Source organism: Rousettus aegyptiacus, unplaced genomic scaffold (genome assembly GCF_014176215.1).
Source record: "Rousettus aegyptiacus isolate mRouAeg1 unplaced genomic scaffold, mRouAeg1.p scaffold_m13_p_17, whole genome shotgun sequence".
Classification (NCBI taxonomy): Eukaryota; Metazoa; Chordata; class Mammalia; order Chiroptera; family Pteropodidae; genus Rousettus; species Rousettus aegyptiacus.
Genome location: NW_023416292.1, coordinates 3,627,785 through 3,644,737, shown reverse-complemented (window position 1 = coordinate 3,644,737; position 16,953 = coordinate 3,627,785). Strand labels below are relative to the sequence as shown.

At 41.4% G+C, this 16,953-nt stretch overlaps 1 protein-coding gene across 2 annotated transcripts; it reads right to left on the bottom strand.

Annotated features, from left to right (window-relative positions):
• Positions 1-530: 530 nt before the first annotated feature.
• On the bottom strand, positions 531-16,453 carry RHEX (regulator of hemoglobinization and erythroid cell expansion). Of its 2 annotated transcripts, XM_016140905.2 has the most exons (6): positions 16,373-16,453; positions 4,424-4,571; positions 4,129-4,229; positions 2,872-3,015; positions 1,427-1,497; positions 531-889 (listed from the first exon to the last, which is right to left on the bottom strand). In XM_016140905.2, exons 2-6 carry the CDS (start codon positions 4,432-4,434, stop codon positions 689-691), a joined length of 528 nt encoding a protein of 175 aa, XP_015996391.1. In that variant the 5' UTR covers positions 4,435-4,571; positions 16,373-16,453; the 3' UTR covers positions 531-688. The 2 variants fall into 2 exon arrangements, with proteins under 2 accessions (XP_015996391.1, XP_036090325.1); XM_036234432.1 differs by lacking the exons at positions 4,129-4,229; positions 4,424-4,571; positions 16,373-16,453 and adding an exon at positions 3,807-4,106.
• Between the last annotated feature and the right edge of the window lie 500 nt (positions 16,454-16,953).

Here is a 16,953-nt window from a genome sequence, read left to right as displayed (position 1 = left end):
GATTGGTATTTACCAGGACTATTTGTCATCTTTCATTCATAGGAAACAATGCATTCAAAGGTTGAATGATGGTGGGCTTTCTAAGTGGACCATTTAAGGTTCTGAGGGCAAAGCAGGATTACTCCGCAAGAGGCACTGAACAAGGGCCGCATGCCACGTGCCAGGTTAAGCAAGAGGGAAAAGGAACTGACTGACGGTCGCCATTTTATTTAACACTTTTAAGTAAATTGTTTATTGCCAATAATTAAAGAGCTCAGAGCGTCATGTAATCATAAGATTGCCAAGCAGGATTCTACTACACCTGATTAAATTATTTTAAAAGTTTTTCTTTGGAGACTTCATCACTCTCTCTATTGATGTGCTCTAATCTTTTCATATTTACCCTGGAAGTTCTTCCTAACATCTCATGAATCTTCCTTGCTGAGAGATAAGCTTTTTTTTTTTTTTTTTAATGCATGTAGCACTCAGTCTTCCTAGGTGGTCTCCTATCCAAGTACTAACCAGGCCCGACCCTGCTTCGCTTCCAAGAGTAGACAGGATCGGGCTTGTTCAGGGTGGCATGGCCATAGGCCGAGCCTATTTTTTTTCTCCTATGTTTTGTTTTAAAAAAAGAAATAATTCTGTGAAACAAGTACAAGAATTCATAGAGAACTTCACCCAGTTAAAAAAAAAAAAAAAAGCCTAGAATTCACAAGGCCACTTGAGTGTATTCCACCGGCTCAGAGACAGCAGGGTTCGCAGAAGTCCAGGAATCGAGCGTGTGACTTTGGGGATCGATATTGACATAATCTGTGGTTTCCTTTATGTTCTCATAGTCCAAGTCAGATTCGTTTTTCAGTCTACCAGTGGCTGAAAAGACCACTTGTGTGTAATTCACATTCTTGGTGGCCTTAAGTAAAAAGAGCAGAGAAATGTAGGTCAAGATTCCTATCATATTTGGAGGAGGTAGGACCCCAGGACTGAACTCCCACTCCAAGAGGCTGGCCCTAAGCTGAGTGGGAAGGAACCCGGTCCCAGGTAGCCACGTCTGAGAGCAGGGCCAGGGCAGTGAGGAGGATTGCCAGTGACTTTGTTCCTTCTGTCTTCAGAGAATGAATGGGTTTAAGGAAGAAAAATGTAGAGAATCAATGCAAATGAGGTCAGGACTCAGAGCAGTGGCCCAGTGACTGGGATATGGGGAGAAGGAGGCTTCCCATCAGCACTTCGGTTTTTACAGCCCACCCAGACCCACTTTGGATGATGCGTGCTGACATGGGGCTGAGTGGAAGTGTGACCACCCCCCCCCCCTAAGGATGTTGTACTGACTCAAGGAGCCCCTCCTTTCTTGCTCCCTCCTCTGTATTGGGAGGGCCTCAGTCCTGAGTTTTACAGAAGGGACCGTAGGCTGCACGTGGAGGGCTGAGCTCTCACTAGGCGTCTCCATTACCTGGCCAGTGGGAAGTGGGCCGTGGGAGCTGTCCGAGGTGTTGGAGCTGACTGAGGATGTATCACTGTCATCTAGGGAGACATGGAAACTGTTATTCTTCTAAAGATAGCTGCAAGGTGTTAGGAGAAGATAGAGCCAATGGAAGGGAGGCTGAGACAGAGGCAGAGGCAGAGCCAGCAATGCAAAGAGGAGCAGGGAAGAGAGATATAAAACCCCCCAAAGGGAAAGAAGGACTAGAACAGAGAAAAGGTGGTGGGAGAGACAGCCTCCAAATATGGGCAGGAATACAGCGAAGAGTCTAGGCACTGCTGCTTTGTCCAGCTGCGTCTGAAACAAATAACAAACACACTAGGCTTTCCTGAACTTGGGAGGAGTAAACAGGGACATGCTGAGACAATGTGGCCCGGGGCAAAGAGCTCTGGCCTCAGAAGCCACAGGCACTAGTTGTCATCTAAACCTGCCACTAAGTCCATGCAGGTTACATTCTTTTTTGTGCCCTGGTTTTGTCCCCTGTAAAATGAGAAGGTCGGACGATGATCTCTGAACTCTGAAAGCCAGTCTGGTTCTGGCCAGGCTTTGGCGAAGCTTTGGGTCATGATGAGGTCAGTGCCTCTCCCATTATGCTGAAACCTTGAATTCATGTCAGTGGCATCTTCCGGTCCCCACGTGCCCTGAGGCCATCTCTCAGTGCCGGGGAAGTGTGGCCGCCAGATATCTCCAACTCAAAAGATAAAACTAGAAGGATGGAGCAAACCCAAATGAATCGAGAGATAAACCAATGGAAAAGCTCACTCTCTGGTGAGTGCACCTCCAGAGGTAGTTGTCTCGCTGCAGAAAGGACAGTTTTCACCTGGTGGGTCGTCCACTCCCTGAGATAGAACCACAGGGTGGTGAGCGTGCTGGTCCACTTTCCCGAGGCAGACAGCCATTCGAACCATCACCAAGACTCGTATTTATTAAAATGCCTACATATCCATGAGGATCTACGACTGTAGAGAAGGGGCCTCTGGGAGTATGGCTGAGTCACCTGGGACTGGCCAATGACACTGGCCAGATGGCATGATGCATAGCAGCAGCCATGGCTGGGGGTAGACAGAGACAATCGAAACCTCGGCCTCACCACTAACTGGCCAGGAGAAATAAAAGATGCCAGAGTATTATAAAGACAGAAATAGGCGGTCTGTTCACATATATGCAGTTGTTCACATATAACCAAACCTGGGAAAGAGCTTAGACCCACACAAACCCACTGAGGTCTGTCCCACATGACAGGAGGAACAGCTTTCTGAAAAAGGTAAGGTGGCGAAGTCATTACTGGGGTGGGTGTGAGGACCTCTCGGGCTAGCAGCTTGGGCTGGCATGGTGCCCCCAACCCCAGTTGTCCAGACAGAGCAGAATATTCTTTATGAACTTATGACCACTTCTCTCCCCGCCCCATTACTCACGCCTGCAACAGGGCTCAGACGCAGGAGTGCTTCTCTCTGCCCGAGTCTCCTTCATCTCCAGGGCAGCAGGTGGGTGGTGGTGGGCAGGGTTAAGCTTGGGGGCCTGGAGCCTGGCTCTTTGTAGTAATTGCTCATTCTCTTTGGCTAGAGGAGACAGGGCAGGGTCAAATGTGAAAGGTGGCTGGGTCAGGCACATCCTATTTCTGAGCACAACTCTCATTAGGGCAAAACATTCAGAGGGATCTCTTCGGGTCTCAGTACTTCTTCACTCAAAACACTGCAACTCCCTGCATCTCCTTTGGAGTAAAACCCAAAGTCCCAACCTTAAAGGCCCTCCACGGCCTCACTCCTTCTTTCTCTCTGGCCTCACCCCGTTTTCTTCCCCCTGATCCTCAGCTCAAGCCACCCCAGCCTCTTTGCTCCTGCTGTTGTATGTCAAATGCTCTCCTGCCTCGGGGCCTTTGCAGGTGCAGCTTCCCTTAGGTTTATACCCAAATGTCAGCATCTCAGGGATGCCGGCCACCATCCGATTCCTATCTCCTTGCCTTGCTTTATTTCTCCCTAGCACTTACCATAATCTAACCCACATGTGTTTTACTTATCTTGTTTGTTGTGTTTGCTCTCGTGGGATGTAAGTTACATAAGGGCAGGAATTTTTGTTTTGTTCCCTGTTGTATTGAGCAAGTAAGTGAATGAATGAATGAATGAATGAATGAATGAATGAACGAACTAATGATTAGAGAAGCCTAGATTTCCTTTACTGAAAAAACCTTCTTAACATCATCTTGTCTAGTCCCCTGCCTTCACCAAAGCAGTGTTATTTTATTTTTGCTAATTGTAATGCCTTCCTAGGACACAGCTTCTCTCCTTTCCATTGCAAAGCAGTTCAAGAACTTAAGATGATCTCTTAGTCTGACCAGACTCCCTTCAGTTACCATTGAAAACCATTTCTTCACATTCAGCCCTTTGGTGGTGACCAAGAAAATTAGTTATGCCCAGGTTTAATGAGCGCCGCCTCACGAGCGTCACAGAAGCTCATCTCTAGGCAGAAGGTCCAGGTAGGGGAAAGACTCAGAAATAGATTGGGTCAGAGCGGGGATCCCCAGTTGAGGTTGGCAGGGTGAGGGTCATCTGGCCAGTGGATCCATGAGGTTTCCAAGTGATATTCGGGGCCTCCAAAGAGGAGCTGGTCCTGCTGCAGGCTTAAGAATTGTCCCTAAGGGAGACCAGGAGAGGAGAGGACGCTGAGCCTGTTACCAATGTGCCTGCTGAGCAGGTAGTTGACGACTGCGAGGAGGCAGGCCTGCAGGATGAGAGACACGACCGCGATCACTAAGCCATGCCAGAACTGCATGTCTCTGTTGGGAAAAGAGAGGGGTCAGAGCTGGAGATTGCAGAGATGCCAGTACAACTGCAAAGCCATCCCCGCCCCCAGCCAGCGGCAGCCATCCGGTGCTGCTGTGTGTTTCGGGACCGGTCCCTTTGCCTCTCTGGAGAGTGTGCATGCTTGGAAGCCAGCTACACCAATTCGCCCTGTTGGAACCTCACTCACTCTGTCAGCATGACAAGCTCCTTGCACAGCAGCCACGGGTCACGAGTGGGGCTCAGGCTCTTCCTGGTACAGCAGGAAGAGACTTGAGAAGAACAGCCCTGAGCACCTCGTCTCCAAGTAGCACCACAAGCGGGACTGTCCTAGAGACCTGCAGGAGGCAAGGCAGCTGATCAGGACTCCTAACCTCTATGCCCCAATTCCCCTCTGGCAAACTCACTGCTTAGGGAGTATTAACTTTCCTCTCCCCAGATGTCAGCTTGTGAATTTACATACCATCCTATCCAATTCACACACTCCTATGACCCAGGTATCATTGCCCTCCTTTTGTCACAAGCACAGTGAGGCTCAGAGAGCTGAGGGACATGTCTGAGGTTGTACAACCAGCAAATGGCCAGGCCTGGATATGAGGTCTAAGTCCATGCCTACACGCTCAGCCATTACTCTTTGCTCCGAGAGAGACTTAACCTGCCAGGAGCACACGGGTCCACCTAGAGCAAATACACTGGGAGACAGTCTTTGAAGGAGTCCAAACCTCAAATACACACACACACACACACACACACACACACACACACACACACACACACTCACATCCTGCATGGCTTCATTGGGCTTTAGGACCAAGACTTTGGCTTCCGTTACACCCTTATGAATATGTTTAATTTAAAAACTAGCTTATGAATTCCATCGACATGTGGCTGGACGTGGATTTACTGTAAGATAAGGCAGGGTAATCCAAAGCCTTTGAAATGGTATTCACGGAGCACGGAGATGGGGCTGCACCACCACTCACTGTCCTGCTGCAGACTTGGACCTTAAAAAGGCTTTTACTGCCATTAAGGCTTATTTTCCCAGTCATGGTTTCCAAAGGCTAAGGGCAGTGTGCAACATCCTGAATATTTTGTTTTTATTTATAGTTCTCGCACTGGGACATTCTAAGATCAAATTTTGGACCAAGAGTCGGAGAGAGAGGTCAGTGACAGGGAGAGGGGAAGGGGTTTGCCACGGTGGCCTCTCCAAGGCTGTAGGTGTTTGTCAGCTGGAAGCCACCAGACAGAAAACACTATCTCCTCCCGCACCCTTCACAGACCAGCAAGCTAATCCTCAGAATGACTTTTCTGTGGGAGGTCAAAGTTGGGAGCAAACTGACCAATTTATTCATTGCAATTACTGAAGCTCCCTCTTTCCTACGTAATAAATTCTAGACACTTCTCCCAAAGGAACTTTATCTATCCTTTGCTTTTCAAGTTATATGAGCAAAGTACACCTAACATTATAGCTCCCAAAGAGTTCTATTTAGTTTGGATTATAAAATAGATTCAGGATCCAGAAATGAGTTGTTTATTTTGTTTACATTCAGCACGTGAGATGGGTAGGGTTTTGGTGGGGGCGGGTCGGGGGAATGAACAGTGAGAATATTCTAGATGTGAGAATTTTCCTTCCAGTCTGTGTCAGAGTCCTCTCTCTCTGCTTGTCCCAGGGTCTGCCACTGCAGTGCCAAGAAGCACCGAAAAGTGAGCCGAGCGGGGGCGGGGGGAGGGGGGGAGCACGGGGGTGTGGATAAAAAACCACAAAATTGATCAAGATGAAGCAAGAAGGGGATTTTTCAGGAAAAACAATAATCTCAAAGGATTTGGTGACTAGATTGAAAGAAAGGCATAGATATGTCTGAGGACAGATACTATCGTCTCAAGCAAATTTCAGTACCAGACTGATTTCTGGGGCAGCTGCAAAAGGCAGATTGGACTTGATCAGAAGAGCGTTATGGTGTCAAAAAGACATAAAAGTCACAGAAAAGAGCTAGAAGCTAGGCCAGCGTCCACAAAATCGCCCGTGGTCCGTTTTTAAGGCACTCCAGTGCTTTAGTGCATTGATTACTTCATGCTGAATGTCTCATGTGTCCTTAATCATAGAAATTATTCTCCCTCTCCCATTCAAGGGTATGGCTAGTAAGCTACCGGGGCATGTTCTGACACCACACTCAAAGTTTTAATATTTCTAAGGCTCCCCTCCCTTTTTATTTATTAAAATTTAAACAAGAAATAGATATTTGTAGTAGAAGAATTAAAAATACAAATAAGTAAAGCACTTCATAAAATCACCCCAAATTTTATTCCATAAAATCGTCTATACATTTTTATAAATATGTTTTGTATATGTGTGTAAATATATGTATACACATGTACTTTTTTTTTAAATGTGGGATCAATATATAACATGAAAGTCAAATTATCCCATGTCAATATATAACATGAAAGTCAAATTAACAGCTTTTCCTCTTCATGTAAGTTATCGTAAACATGTATTGAGATTAGAAAAACCTCCACCGAAAGCCCCAGTTTGGGGACCCGCAGGCCCATTTGGTGCTTGGATGATTTTGTTTGATGATGTACTTTAAAGATTTAGGGATTTTGACTCACTAAGAGGGGACATGTACTCTGCAGCCCCTGGCTGATCTCCAAAGGCATTTGAGTTTGCCACCCCTGACTTCTGTGGCATCCTTTCAAATTCTTACTATCTCATTTTGTTAGTGGCTCTTAACAGTCTCTGACATTTGGAGACAGTTCCTTGTGGTCTAGAAGTGTTCTGCACAATGCCAGGCATTTAACATCCTGGTAAACCACCAGCACAACAACCAGAATGACCGAACATGACCAACCCATGCCTTCCTAAATGCCCCCTGAGGCAGGTGCTGTTGCCTCCAGTTGAGAATTCCTGCATTAAGTAAATGTTCCATTATTTTAAAACCAATATTTTATTTTGGCTCCTGACACAAAACTAGATTGCCTACTCTTCCTTTCATCATTTTAATGTATTATGAGTATCTTACTAGCCAAATGACAGGCAGTTCCTGTGTCAATATACAACATGAAAGTCAAACGGGCCTAAATATGGATCCAAGTGCTGTTCCCTTCTAGATGTGAATTATGAAACTTCTCAGTGCCTCAGTTCATGTACCTCTAATATGTGGAGAATGACAGTATCTGCCTCGCAGAGTTCCATGTGGGTTTAGTGAGTTACACTGCTTATAAAGAACTTTATACAATGCCAGGCATGTGGGAAACACTCAATAATTATTAGTATTATTCAACCCTAAAACACTTCACCAAGATGGCTATGGGAACAGAGCTAATAAAATCTGGTTGGTCTATGTTAGGTAACTTAGGCATTCATTTTGAGAGCAGTTTGGAGATAAGATCCAGGACAGGATGAGGTATGAAAATTATGACAGATGTCATTATTTCAGCGGCTAATGGCCCCTAAACCACAACGAGCAGTTGGTTCCTTGGGGTCTAATTGCAGATTGCTGATGAGACAGTTGGCAGAAACATCTGCTCATTTGTACACACACACACACCAAACAACCAGGAAATGAGCAATTTACAGCAATTATGTTGTGAGAACACGCTTGGACCATGTGAGAGCTTAGTGCGCCTTGTTCCATCATTGAGATGGGGACTGCCATCCTCTTTCACGTGGGTGAGTTCTGACGCCCAGGCCCTCATTCCGGCAGCGCCCTGCTGGGCGCCTCCAACTGGCGTCAGCAGAGCACTAAGGGAGTGTCTTCTGCTCTCTTGGACCTGGGAGGACATCCTGAGACCCCGGCTAGGGCTGGATTCCATTTTATTGTTTCCCCTTCTGCTGAGGAAGGCGCGCTCTCGTGGCCTTTCTAGTAGGTGCATTAGAGGTGAACAAATAAAGACACACCTTCTGCCGCCTGACGCCACGCTTTCTTTGGGTAGATGTATACTAGAATGAGTGGTTTAAAACAAGAGCACAATAAAGATGATTTCTGTGAAAATCATATGGATCGAAACAATCAAAATCAATATTATTAAGCTGACTTTGTCAATCTTTTAAAATTAAGTAGCTTTCAACTTTTTAAAGCTTTAAAAAAGATTTCTTTGCAATCTTCATTAATTTATTGTTTTTAAAATGAATTAATTTGAGTGATAGCACGACTGTATGATATTGTACCTCTGTCACTTGATAACTGTGTGACCTGGGACAGGTAGAAGCTCTTTTTAGGTCCCACTGAGTTAAGGGGCTCAGCAAAGTACTCCTAAGTTTTTTTCTAGCCCTAAGCATTTTGTTCTTAATGACTAGGATAGAGGAAAGAGAAAAGGAACTAAAAGTGGATGGAAATGAAATATTTTTAAAGAAAAAAAATCTTTATTTCCATTTTGTAATATCACCCAGCCTCTTTCATATTACTAGACTTCTCTTTCCTAATTTAATATGCAGTTTTGAATACATCAATAATCAAGAAAAGGAAGAAACATAAGTAAACCAAACTAGTAATGAATATAACCATAGAAACAGGAGATGAAAAATTGTGAGAGTATTAAGAGGTTTTTTTAATGAAATCTCAGTAAAATTAATGATTTTCTAGAAAACTATAAATTAGCAAAATTGATTCCATAAGGCATAGGAAACTTAAACAGACCAAAACCAAGAAAGAAGTCAGGGAAAAGCACGGTAACTCACTGCTAAAAGCAGAGAAGTTGGAGTCAGACAGCTTGGATTCACATCTGAGCCATTCTCTGCATGAGCTTGGTCTAGCTATTCACCCTCAAAGCCCCAGTTTTCTTATCTGTGAGATAGGAACGGTAATTACTAATTCTCACGATTTGTTAAGGTGAATACAAATGATGCTTACTTCTGAGGATGAAATAAGATGAGGTGTGTGAGGTAGTTGTAGCTTTTGTCACATAGTAATAAGCATCCAATAAATGACGACAAATTATTTGGACATTAAAAAGCATTATCAGAATTATTCACTAAAAATCTGTGTCCAAACAGTTTTACAAATGAGTTATTTGGTGCTGGGAAAATTGGAAAACCACATGCAAAAGAATAAAACTAGATTGCTGTTTGTCACCATACACAAAAATTAACTCAAAATGAATCAAAGACCTAAATATAAGACCTGAAACAATAAAATGCATAAGTACTAAACTTACAGACCTTGGTCTTTGAGAAGATTTTATGAATTTGACTTCAAAGGCAAGGGAAATAAAGCAAAAGTAAAGGAATGGGACTACATCAAGCTAAAAAAGCTTCTGCTCAGCAAAAAAAACCATCTACAAAACAAACAGGAAACTAACCAAATGGGAGAAAATATTTGTAAACAACATTTCTGACAAGGACCTAATATGCAAAATATATAAAGAACTCATACAACTCAACACCAAAAAACAATCCAGTTAAAAAATGGACAGAGGACCTGAACAGATATTTCTTTCAAAAAGACATACGAACACCAACAGATACACGAAAAGATGCTCGACTTCCCTAGCTATTAGGGAAATGCAAATTAAAATTACTATGAGATATCATCTCACACCTGTTAGAAGAGTTATTATCAAAAAGAAAAGAAATAACGAGTGTTGGTAAGAATATGGAAGAAAGGGAACCCTTGTACCTGTTGATGGGAATGCAAACTGTTGTAGCTACTATGGGAAACAGTATGGAGAGTCCTCAAAAATTTATGGATAGTGTTACCATACAACCCAGCAACCTCTCTGGGTATCTACCCAAAAAGTTTGATAACATTTATTCATAAATATTTAAGTACCTCTGTGTTCATTGCAACATTATTTACAGTGGTCAAGACATGGAAACAACCAAAGCGTTCTTTGATAGATGACTGGATAAAGACGACGTGTTACACATAGCCAATGGAATATTACTCGGCCATAAGAACAGATGAAATACTGCCATTTGTGACGACTGCGTAGATCTTGAGAATATCACGCTAAGCAAAATAAGTCAGATAGAAAAAGTCGAGAACTGTGTGATTTCACTTACATGTGAAATATAAAACTGAAAGCAACAAACAGGACTAACAAACAAACGAACTTAGACACAGACAACAGTTTAGTGGTTTCCAGAAGGAAAGGGCATGGTGAGGAGGTAGATAAGGTTAAAGGGGGTCAAATATATGGTGAGGAAAGGAGATTTGACTTTGGGTGGTGAACACACAATACCATAGACAGATGATGTATTACAGAATTGTACACTTGAAAGCTACATAATTTTATTAACCAATGTCACCCCAATACATTTTATATAAATAAATAAACAAACAAACAAATGAATAAAAATTAGTCCTGGAAATTTTAATTCCTGAAAGTTGGAAGTTCCTCCAACCTTCCAATTATAATAATAATGATGATAATGATGATGATGATGATGATATTGAATATTTATTGAGCGTGTTCTTTGTGGCAGACACTTTTATACATCTTAACTCATTCAATTCTCATAACCACAGTAGAAGACAGGAACTATTCTTATTTGTATTTTAAAGAGGACAAGACTAAGAGAAGTTAAGTAACTTGTTCAAGATAATATGAAGAGTTAATGAGGCTTTGTGCCCAGGCAGGCTGGTGAAGGAGCCTGAGCTAGTAACTGATACATGAAAGAAATGAAAGTATAGTCTTGGGCAAGAAGTCAAATTCATCCTATTTGCAGAAGATATGACTTTATACCTAGAAATCCCAAAAGAATCAATTGAAAAACTTGTGAAATTAATGAGACTGCTCAGGAAAGCCCTGAGGGCATGATAAATATTCTAAAATTACTTGCTATTCTTTCCATTATTCTAGCAATAGCCAGTTAGAAAATGGAATTGTGGAAAGTGAGAACCATAAGCCTTAGCAACCATCACAATGGATAAATCTAAGAATCGTTTATAAGAAAGTTAGTTTGAAGAAAATAATGAAAACTCACTGAAAAATCTAAAGATTTAAACTAGTAGAAAGGCATATGATATTTCAGACTGGGAAGCCAACAGAGTAAAGGGAATCAATTTGAAACTGATTTGTTGGTTCAGTTTAATTCCAATCGAAATTACAGTGAAAATTTTTGATAATTTTAAATTATTCTAAAATTTGTCTGGGAAAAAATAATAGCAATCAAGAGCTAAAACATGTTTGAAAAGGAATTGTGACAAGTTTTTTCCTGATTACCACTTTTTTTAAATGTAGCATAGATTTGAAAAAAAGAAATGCCAGTATGTACAATAAATATATCATAAAAATGGTTCACAAAGTAGAGAGAGGAAAGCAAAGGTTCATAAGGAATGTTGCACATAACAAATAAGCTACCTATAAGGAAAGAGAAAATATCTTAGATCCAGATATAACAAAATAAATTCCAAAAGGATTAAGGTAGTCGATATTTTTCAATCGAGCTATTAAAATTAGAAGGAAATAGGGTTGGCTATTCACATATTCAATAATATTTATTAAATCCCCAGATAGGGAAAACTGTCTCAGTTTATATGCAATGGAAGAAATCACAAAGCAATATAAGAAAAATAGATATATTTGACTCTAAAATATTAGAACTTAATATGTTAAAATACAATTTAAAAGCAAACAGAAAAAATAGAACAAATATGTACAACACATGTTTTAAAATATTTTACAGTTTTTTTCCTACAAAAGTTGTTTAAAAAAACTCTAGCACTCCTCAATGATAAATGGTTAAAAGGTATGGAACAGACAAGTCACCAACAATTAAGGAAAGGACCAAAGCTACTATAGCAAGAGAGCTGTACCCACTGTTGATTATAAAAGTGAAAAACAGGAAATAATTCAATTGAAAAACAAAAATTAAGTAAATTAGGAAAGTTATAAATTAGAGTAGAATGTTATACAGACATTTAAAATTACGTTTAGGAAGAATTAAATTTGGGGAAGACGTATATTCTGGGAAGTACAATATAGTACTTATAAGTACTTATATAGTACTTATTTAGCTATATACAATAGTATCACAACTTGTAAAAAGCAAGTATAAAAATAAAAAAAATTTGTAGAGAAAGAAAATTCTGGGTCATTAAACATTTTTGTCTATCGTATTAGTTTAGTAATAACCCCCCCCATTTGCCTGATTCAGTTTACCAGTCCAAAATAGTTCATTGACAATAATTCTGCATATCGAGTATAGATTTATTATTTATAAATATAAATTTATGAAAATTAGGAATTTGTTTAAATGTACTTTGTTATAAAGGGGGAAATGGAAGAAAATTTACCTAAATGTTAACAAAACTGGGTATTAAGATTGTGAATGATGTATTATTATTTAGTTTTTTATACTATGTTTATTTCCAAAGTTTTTGTATAATTAACATGTATCTTTTTCAATCATAAAAATAATTTTATGAATATTGAAACAAGCCCAGAAATTCTAAGTGGCTTAAATTGGCATACCAAATTTATTTGTATAAAAAATGCATTTACATCTAAATGTTATCTCACCATATTAATAGAACATTCAGATAGTCAGCTAAGTGTCCGCATTTCAGTCAATCAGGTATTTGAATGGTCTATGCGCATGGTCTGTGAGCTACTCAGGTGGACGTGAAGAAAGAGAGAACATTGCTTGAACTTTTAAGAGTTCATGTTGTACTTGGAAAATCAAGATTTTAAGATGTGAAAAATACAAAAAGCTGAAGAGATACCACAACAAAGCACGAATTGTCAGAAGTGGCATCAGTAACATGTAACATTTCAGAGGAAAAAGAGATTCCTATGCAATAGAATATTTAGAGAAGAGTTGCTGAGAGGGAATTAATTGAAGAACAGGCAATTAATGGATGATGAGTGGGGAAAATAGCAATTCGACTAAAAGTATCTGTCAACTCTGGCTGTAGGGTACAACTTGAGTGGAACTGATTGTCTCCCACAAAGTTCAGTACAGATACGACCACTTGTAATTACGATAATGTGGGAGAAAGCTGGGTAAATGCACGGCAACCTCAAAAATATGTGAAGGAAAATGGCGAGGGGCAGGGAGTTAGTGACCGGATAGATTGGGTCTGGAATTTCACCTCTGAACTTCCTAACTGTGAGTTGTTTTCTCTCTCCAGGCCTCAATATTTATCTAAAACATGGGAATGGTACTTGTTTCATTTTATTTTAACTCACATGTGTGCGCTTACTACGTGCCAGCATCATAAGCTGCATAAAGTATCTTTATGCAAAATACTAACAACATTATAAGGTAGATACTGTTGTTGTTCCCACTGACATATGAAGAAATCAGGCTCTAATCCTCCATGGAGGAGACAGAATCCAAACCCAGGCCATTTGGGCCACAGCCTTCACCACATGGCACAAGATTGGTCAAGGGCCTGGCATCTACAATTGACTATAGAACAATACAGATTTGAACTGTGCCAGTCCACTTATACATGGATTCTTTCAATAAATACAGCAAATGTATTTTCTCTTCTTTATGAATTTCTTAATAACATTTTCTTTTCTTTAACTTACCTTATTATAAGAATATAGTGTGTAACACATATAACACACAAAATATGTGTGAATTGACTGTATGTGTTTTTGGTAAAGCTTCCAGTCAGCAGGAGGTTATTAGTTAAATTTGGGGGACTCAAAAGTTCGACTGAGATTTTCAACTGCTCAGGGGGTCAGTGTCCCTAAACCCCATGTTGTTCAAAAATCAACTGTACAGGTGCTCGATAGGGGGTAACCCTCAGATCAAAACAGAAAATTCAACCCAAAATTGGAAATGCAACCATTTCCATAGGGCCCTTTTAAAAAACTGGGCTCACTCATGATTTTCATTTCCAATGTATAAAACCTTCTGGTTCTGGAAGTCCCTAGTTCCAAACAGTCACTGTGTCCACCCACCAGAAGACAGAAAGGTCAAATCTTAGCTGTGAGAAGGCAGGAGTGGGGTCTACCAGGTGCCATGGGGATGGAAATGACAGAAGGTTATGGCATCACCTTTGTCTTGGGTACCAGAGAAATCATCTCTGGATCCCTTCGGTGCTGGTCACCATGGCAGGGGCCTCACCTCAGACGACTGGGACACATCTTGAAGAATATGAAATGAGAACCTAGATCAACATTACTGCTCGGCCACTATAAAATTAGCCACCTCGGGCTTGTCGCTTCCTCTTTCTGAGCCTATTTCTCTGTCTGTAAACTGAGGTGGGTGGGCTAAATAGGTCTAATTTCTGACATTTTGTTGTTCTAAAACTCCATCCACCTAAAATGGACATAAAAGATGAGACTCAAATTAACTAGAAATAGCAACTTTGAGTTTCAGCTAGATAGGCCTCATGTCTAGTAGCACATATTTCTAGGTGCGAGCATTGCCAATTTTTTAGGAGAAAAATGAGTTATCCAAATTTCTAATTAGAACTTTGGGGGAAGTGGTTTCACAAGAAAATACTAGACATGAATATAGCTTGGTAGTTTAGGGGAAAGATTTTTTACAAGCAATTACTTGAAACGAATGCAATTTGAATGCAACTTAGTCTCAAGACAAAATCAGCAAGTGTACGAAGAATTGCCAGCAGCTGAGCAGTGCTCATGGGTTCGTTTTGCTGGTGCCCACAAACCCCAGGTGAATTGGAAGGGCCAAATTGTTCTCCATTTCATAGATTGTCCAACAAAAATTCGGAGGAACTCAGCACGTTCTACAGTTTACATTCCTTTTGTGAGCCCTTTGGTGGCTAGTACCAGGTCTTGTCAGAGCTTTGCACTCCACAATTCCCAGCACAATACTTAGAGACAATGTGTGGGGAACAGCACTTCCTAACACTCTGTACATTGCAGTTAAACCAATTTGCATATAATAAACACTGTTTAACCTTGGGGGAGCCACTTAATGTCCCCAAGTCTTGGTTTTCTCCTTTGTTAACAGGGAAGTCTCCCTTCCACCACTGTTTCTCCCTCTTTGGGTCTCAAGGCCAGGGCCAGCTTCATGGCCATGCCATCTATGCAGTCCAAGAGGGCCTCATGCTCGGAAGGGCCCCTGCTTGGTTTAGTCCTCTGCTGTGGCCATCTTTAAAGTCTTAAGTATTTTTAAACAAAGAACCCCAGATTTTCGTTTACTCTAGGCCCTAGCAATTATGCAGCATTATGTTGAGTAGAGTTGCCAAAGCTCACACGACAAGGTCAATACCCAGACCAAGAAGTAGATTGGCCAATCACCAGTCTTCCCCGAGGGCCCCAGCTACATTTCTGAGCACGGTGCCTTCGCAATTCCAGGCTGCAGAGAGGATGGAGACAGAAATGCTCTAAGAACACTTCAGTGCTAAGTTCTCCAGAAGAGTTTCCTTTCACTGTTGGACCTCAGTCAAGTCACTAATCGCCTTTGTGCCTCAGTTTCCTCAACTGTAGAGAGAGACTACTAATGGCACCTACATTTTAAAGGTCGTTTTGAGCATTAAATGAATTAATCTACGTAAAGCTCTTAGAACAATTCCTGGCACATAGTAAGCTCCATATAGGTGTCAACTATTACTGTTTGCTGTTGTTGATGGCTTTTCCTTGCCCAGATGTTTGCATGGCTTTTCTCCTTGACAACATTCGTTTTCTGATTCCCACCCATAACATTTTTTAACTGCCAGGCTATTCCCTTTCCCTCCACACATACCAGTCCTTTGCAGCTCAGAATGAATCTTAAGGACAAACTACCTATAGAGGAGATGTTCTCAGGGATCTGGTTCCCAGTTAAAAAGAATAATTAATAGCTACTATTGATGGAGCACTGTACTGGGCACTACCTGTGCACTTCTGTAATCCTCATAGCAACACTTGTCAGGTGGGTGGTTTTATGCCCATTTTACAGATGAGGAAACTGAGGCTTACAACAATTTAGCAGAGTTCTTTGGATCCTGTTTCGTCTGAATTCAAAGTCCATGTACCTTGTAGCCGGAATCCTGATGGCTGCTACTGCTGTTACTGCATGTAGATCTCCAATCTCAAGGACAAGAGATTAATGTCATAAAGTACAAACTGCCAAAATTTAAGCTCACTCCAAGCTGACTGCAATTGAATTTCACACCTTGCAATTCCAGAACATAAACTGAGAATCCCTTCTGAAACTCCTTCACATATATGTTCACAGACACACATTCCTCAAACATATTTAAAATCCTACTACCCAGGCAATACTTACCCCTGGGACCATGAGCAAGGGCTGATTCCAGCCTGTGTTTCAGAGATGTCCTGATGGAAACATCGCCCCACCACCCGCTAGCCCCACCCGGAAGCTTCTCAGGCACTGGAGGTCAGTCACAAATGTTTCATCATTTCCAACAGGGCGGGGGCTGCTGCTCAGAAGATAATAATCTAGCTCAGTTGAGTAGAGCGGGGTGAAACCACAGATAAAGCCTCGTCTTTCAGCAGGGCCTTACCCTGCTCTTCCATGCAAGCAGTTTACCTAGATGGAGGAGATTAATAGTCTCTTTCTCTCCATGTGAGCTCACATTTTAATACCACAAATATGCACAACACCTGGTCAAGCGGAAAGAGCACTGGAGGAGGAGTCAAGAGGCCTGGGTTCAAGACCCAGCTCTGGCACAAACTTGCCGCCTGAGCTCAGACAAATCATTTTCCCATCAGGGCACTCATGTCCTTCCTCTATAAAATGAAGAAGTAGTTTTCTAGATATTGGTAAAAGTCCCTTCCAACTTGGCTCATCTCTGAATCTGTATGTGATGGAGCTGTGTTTATGGGATGTAGGCAGCTGATAAGGTT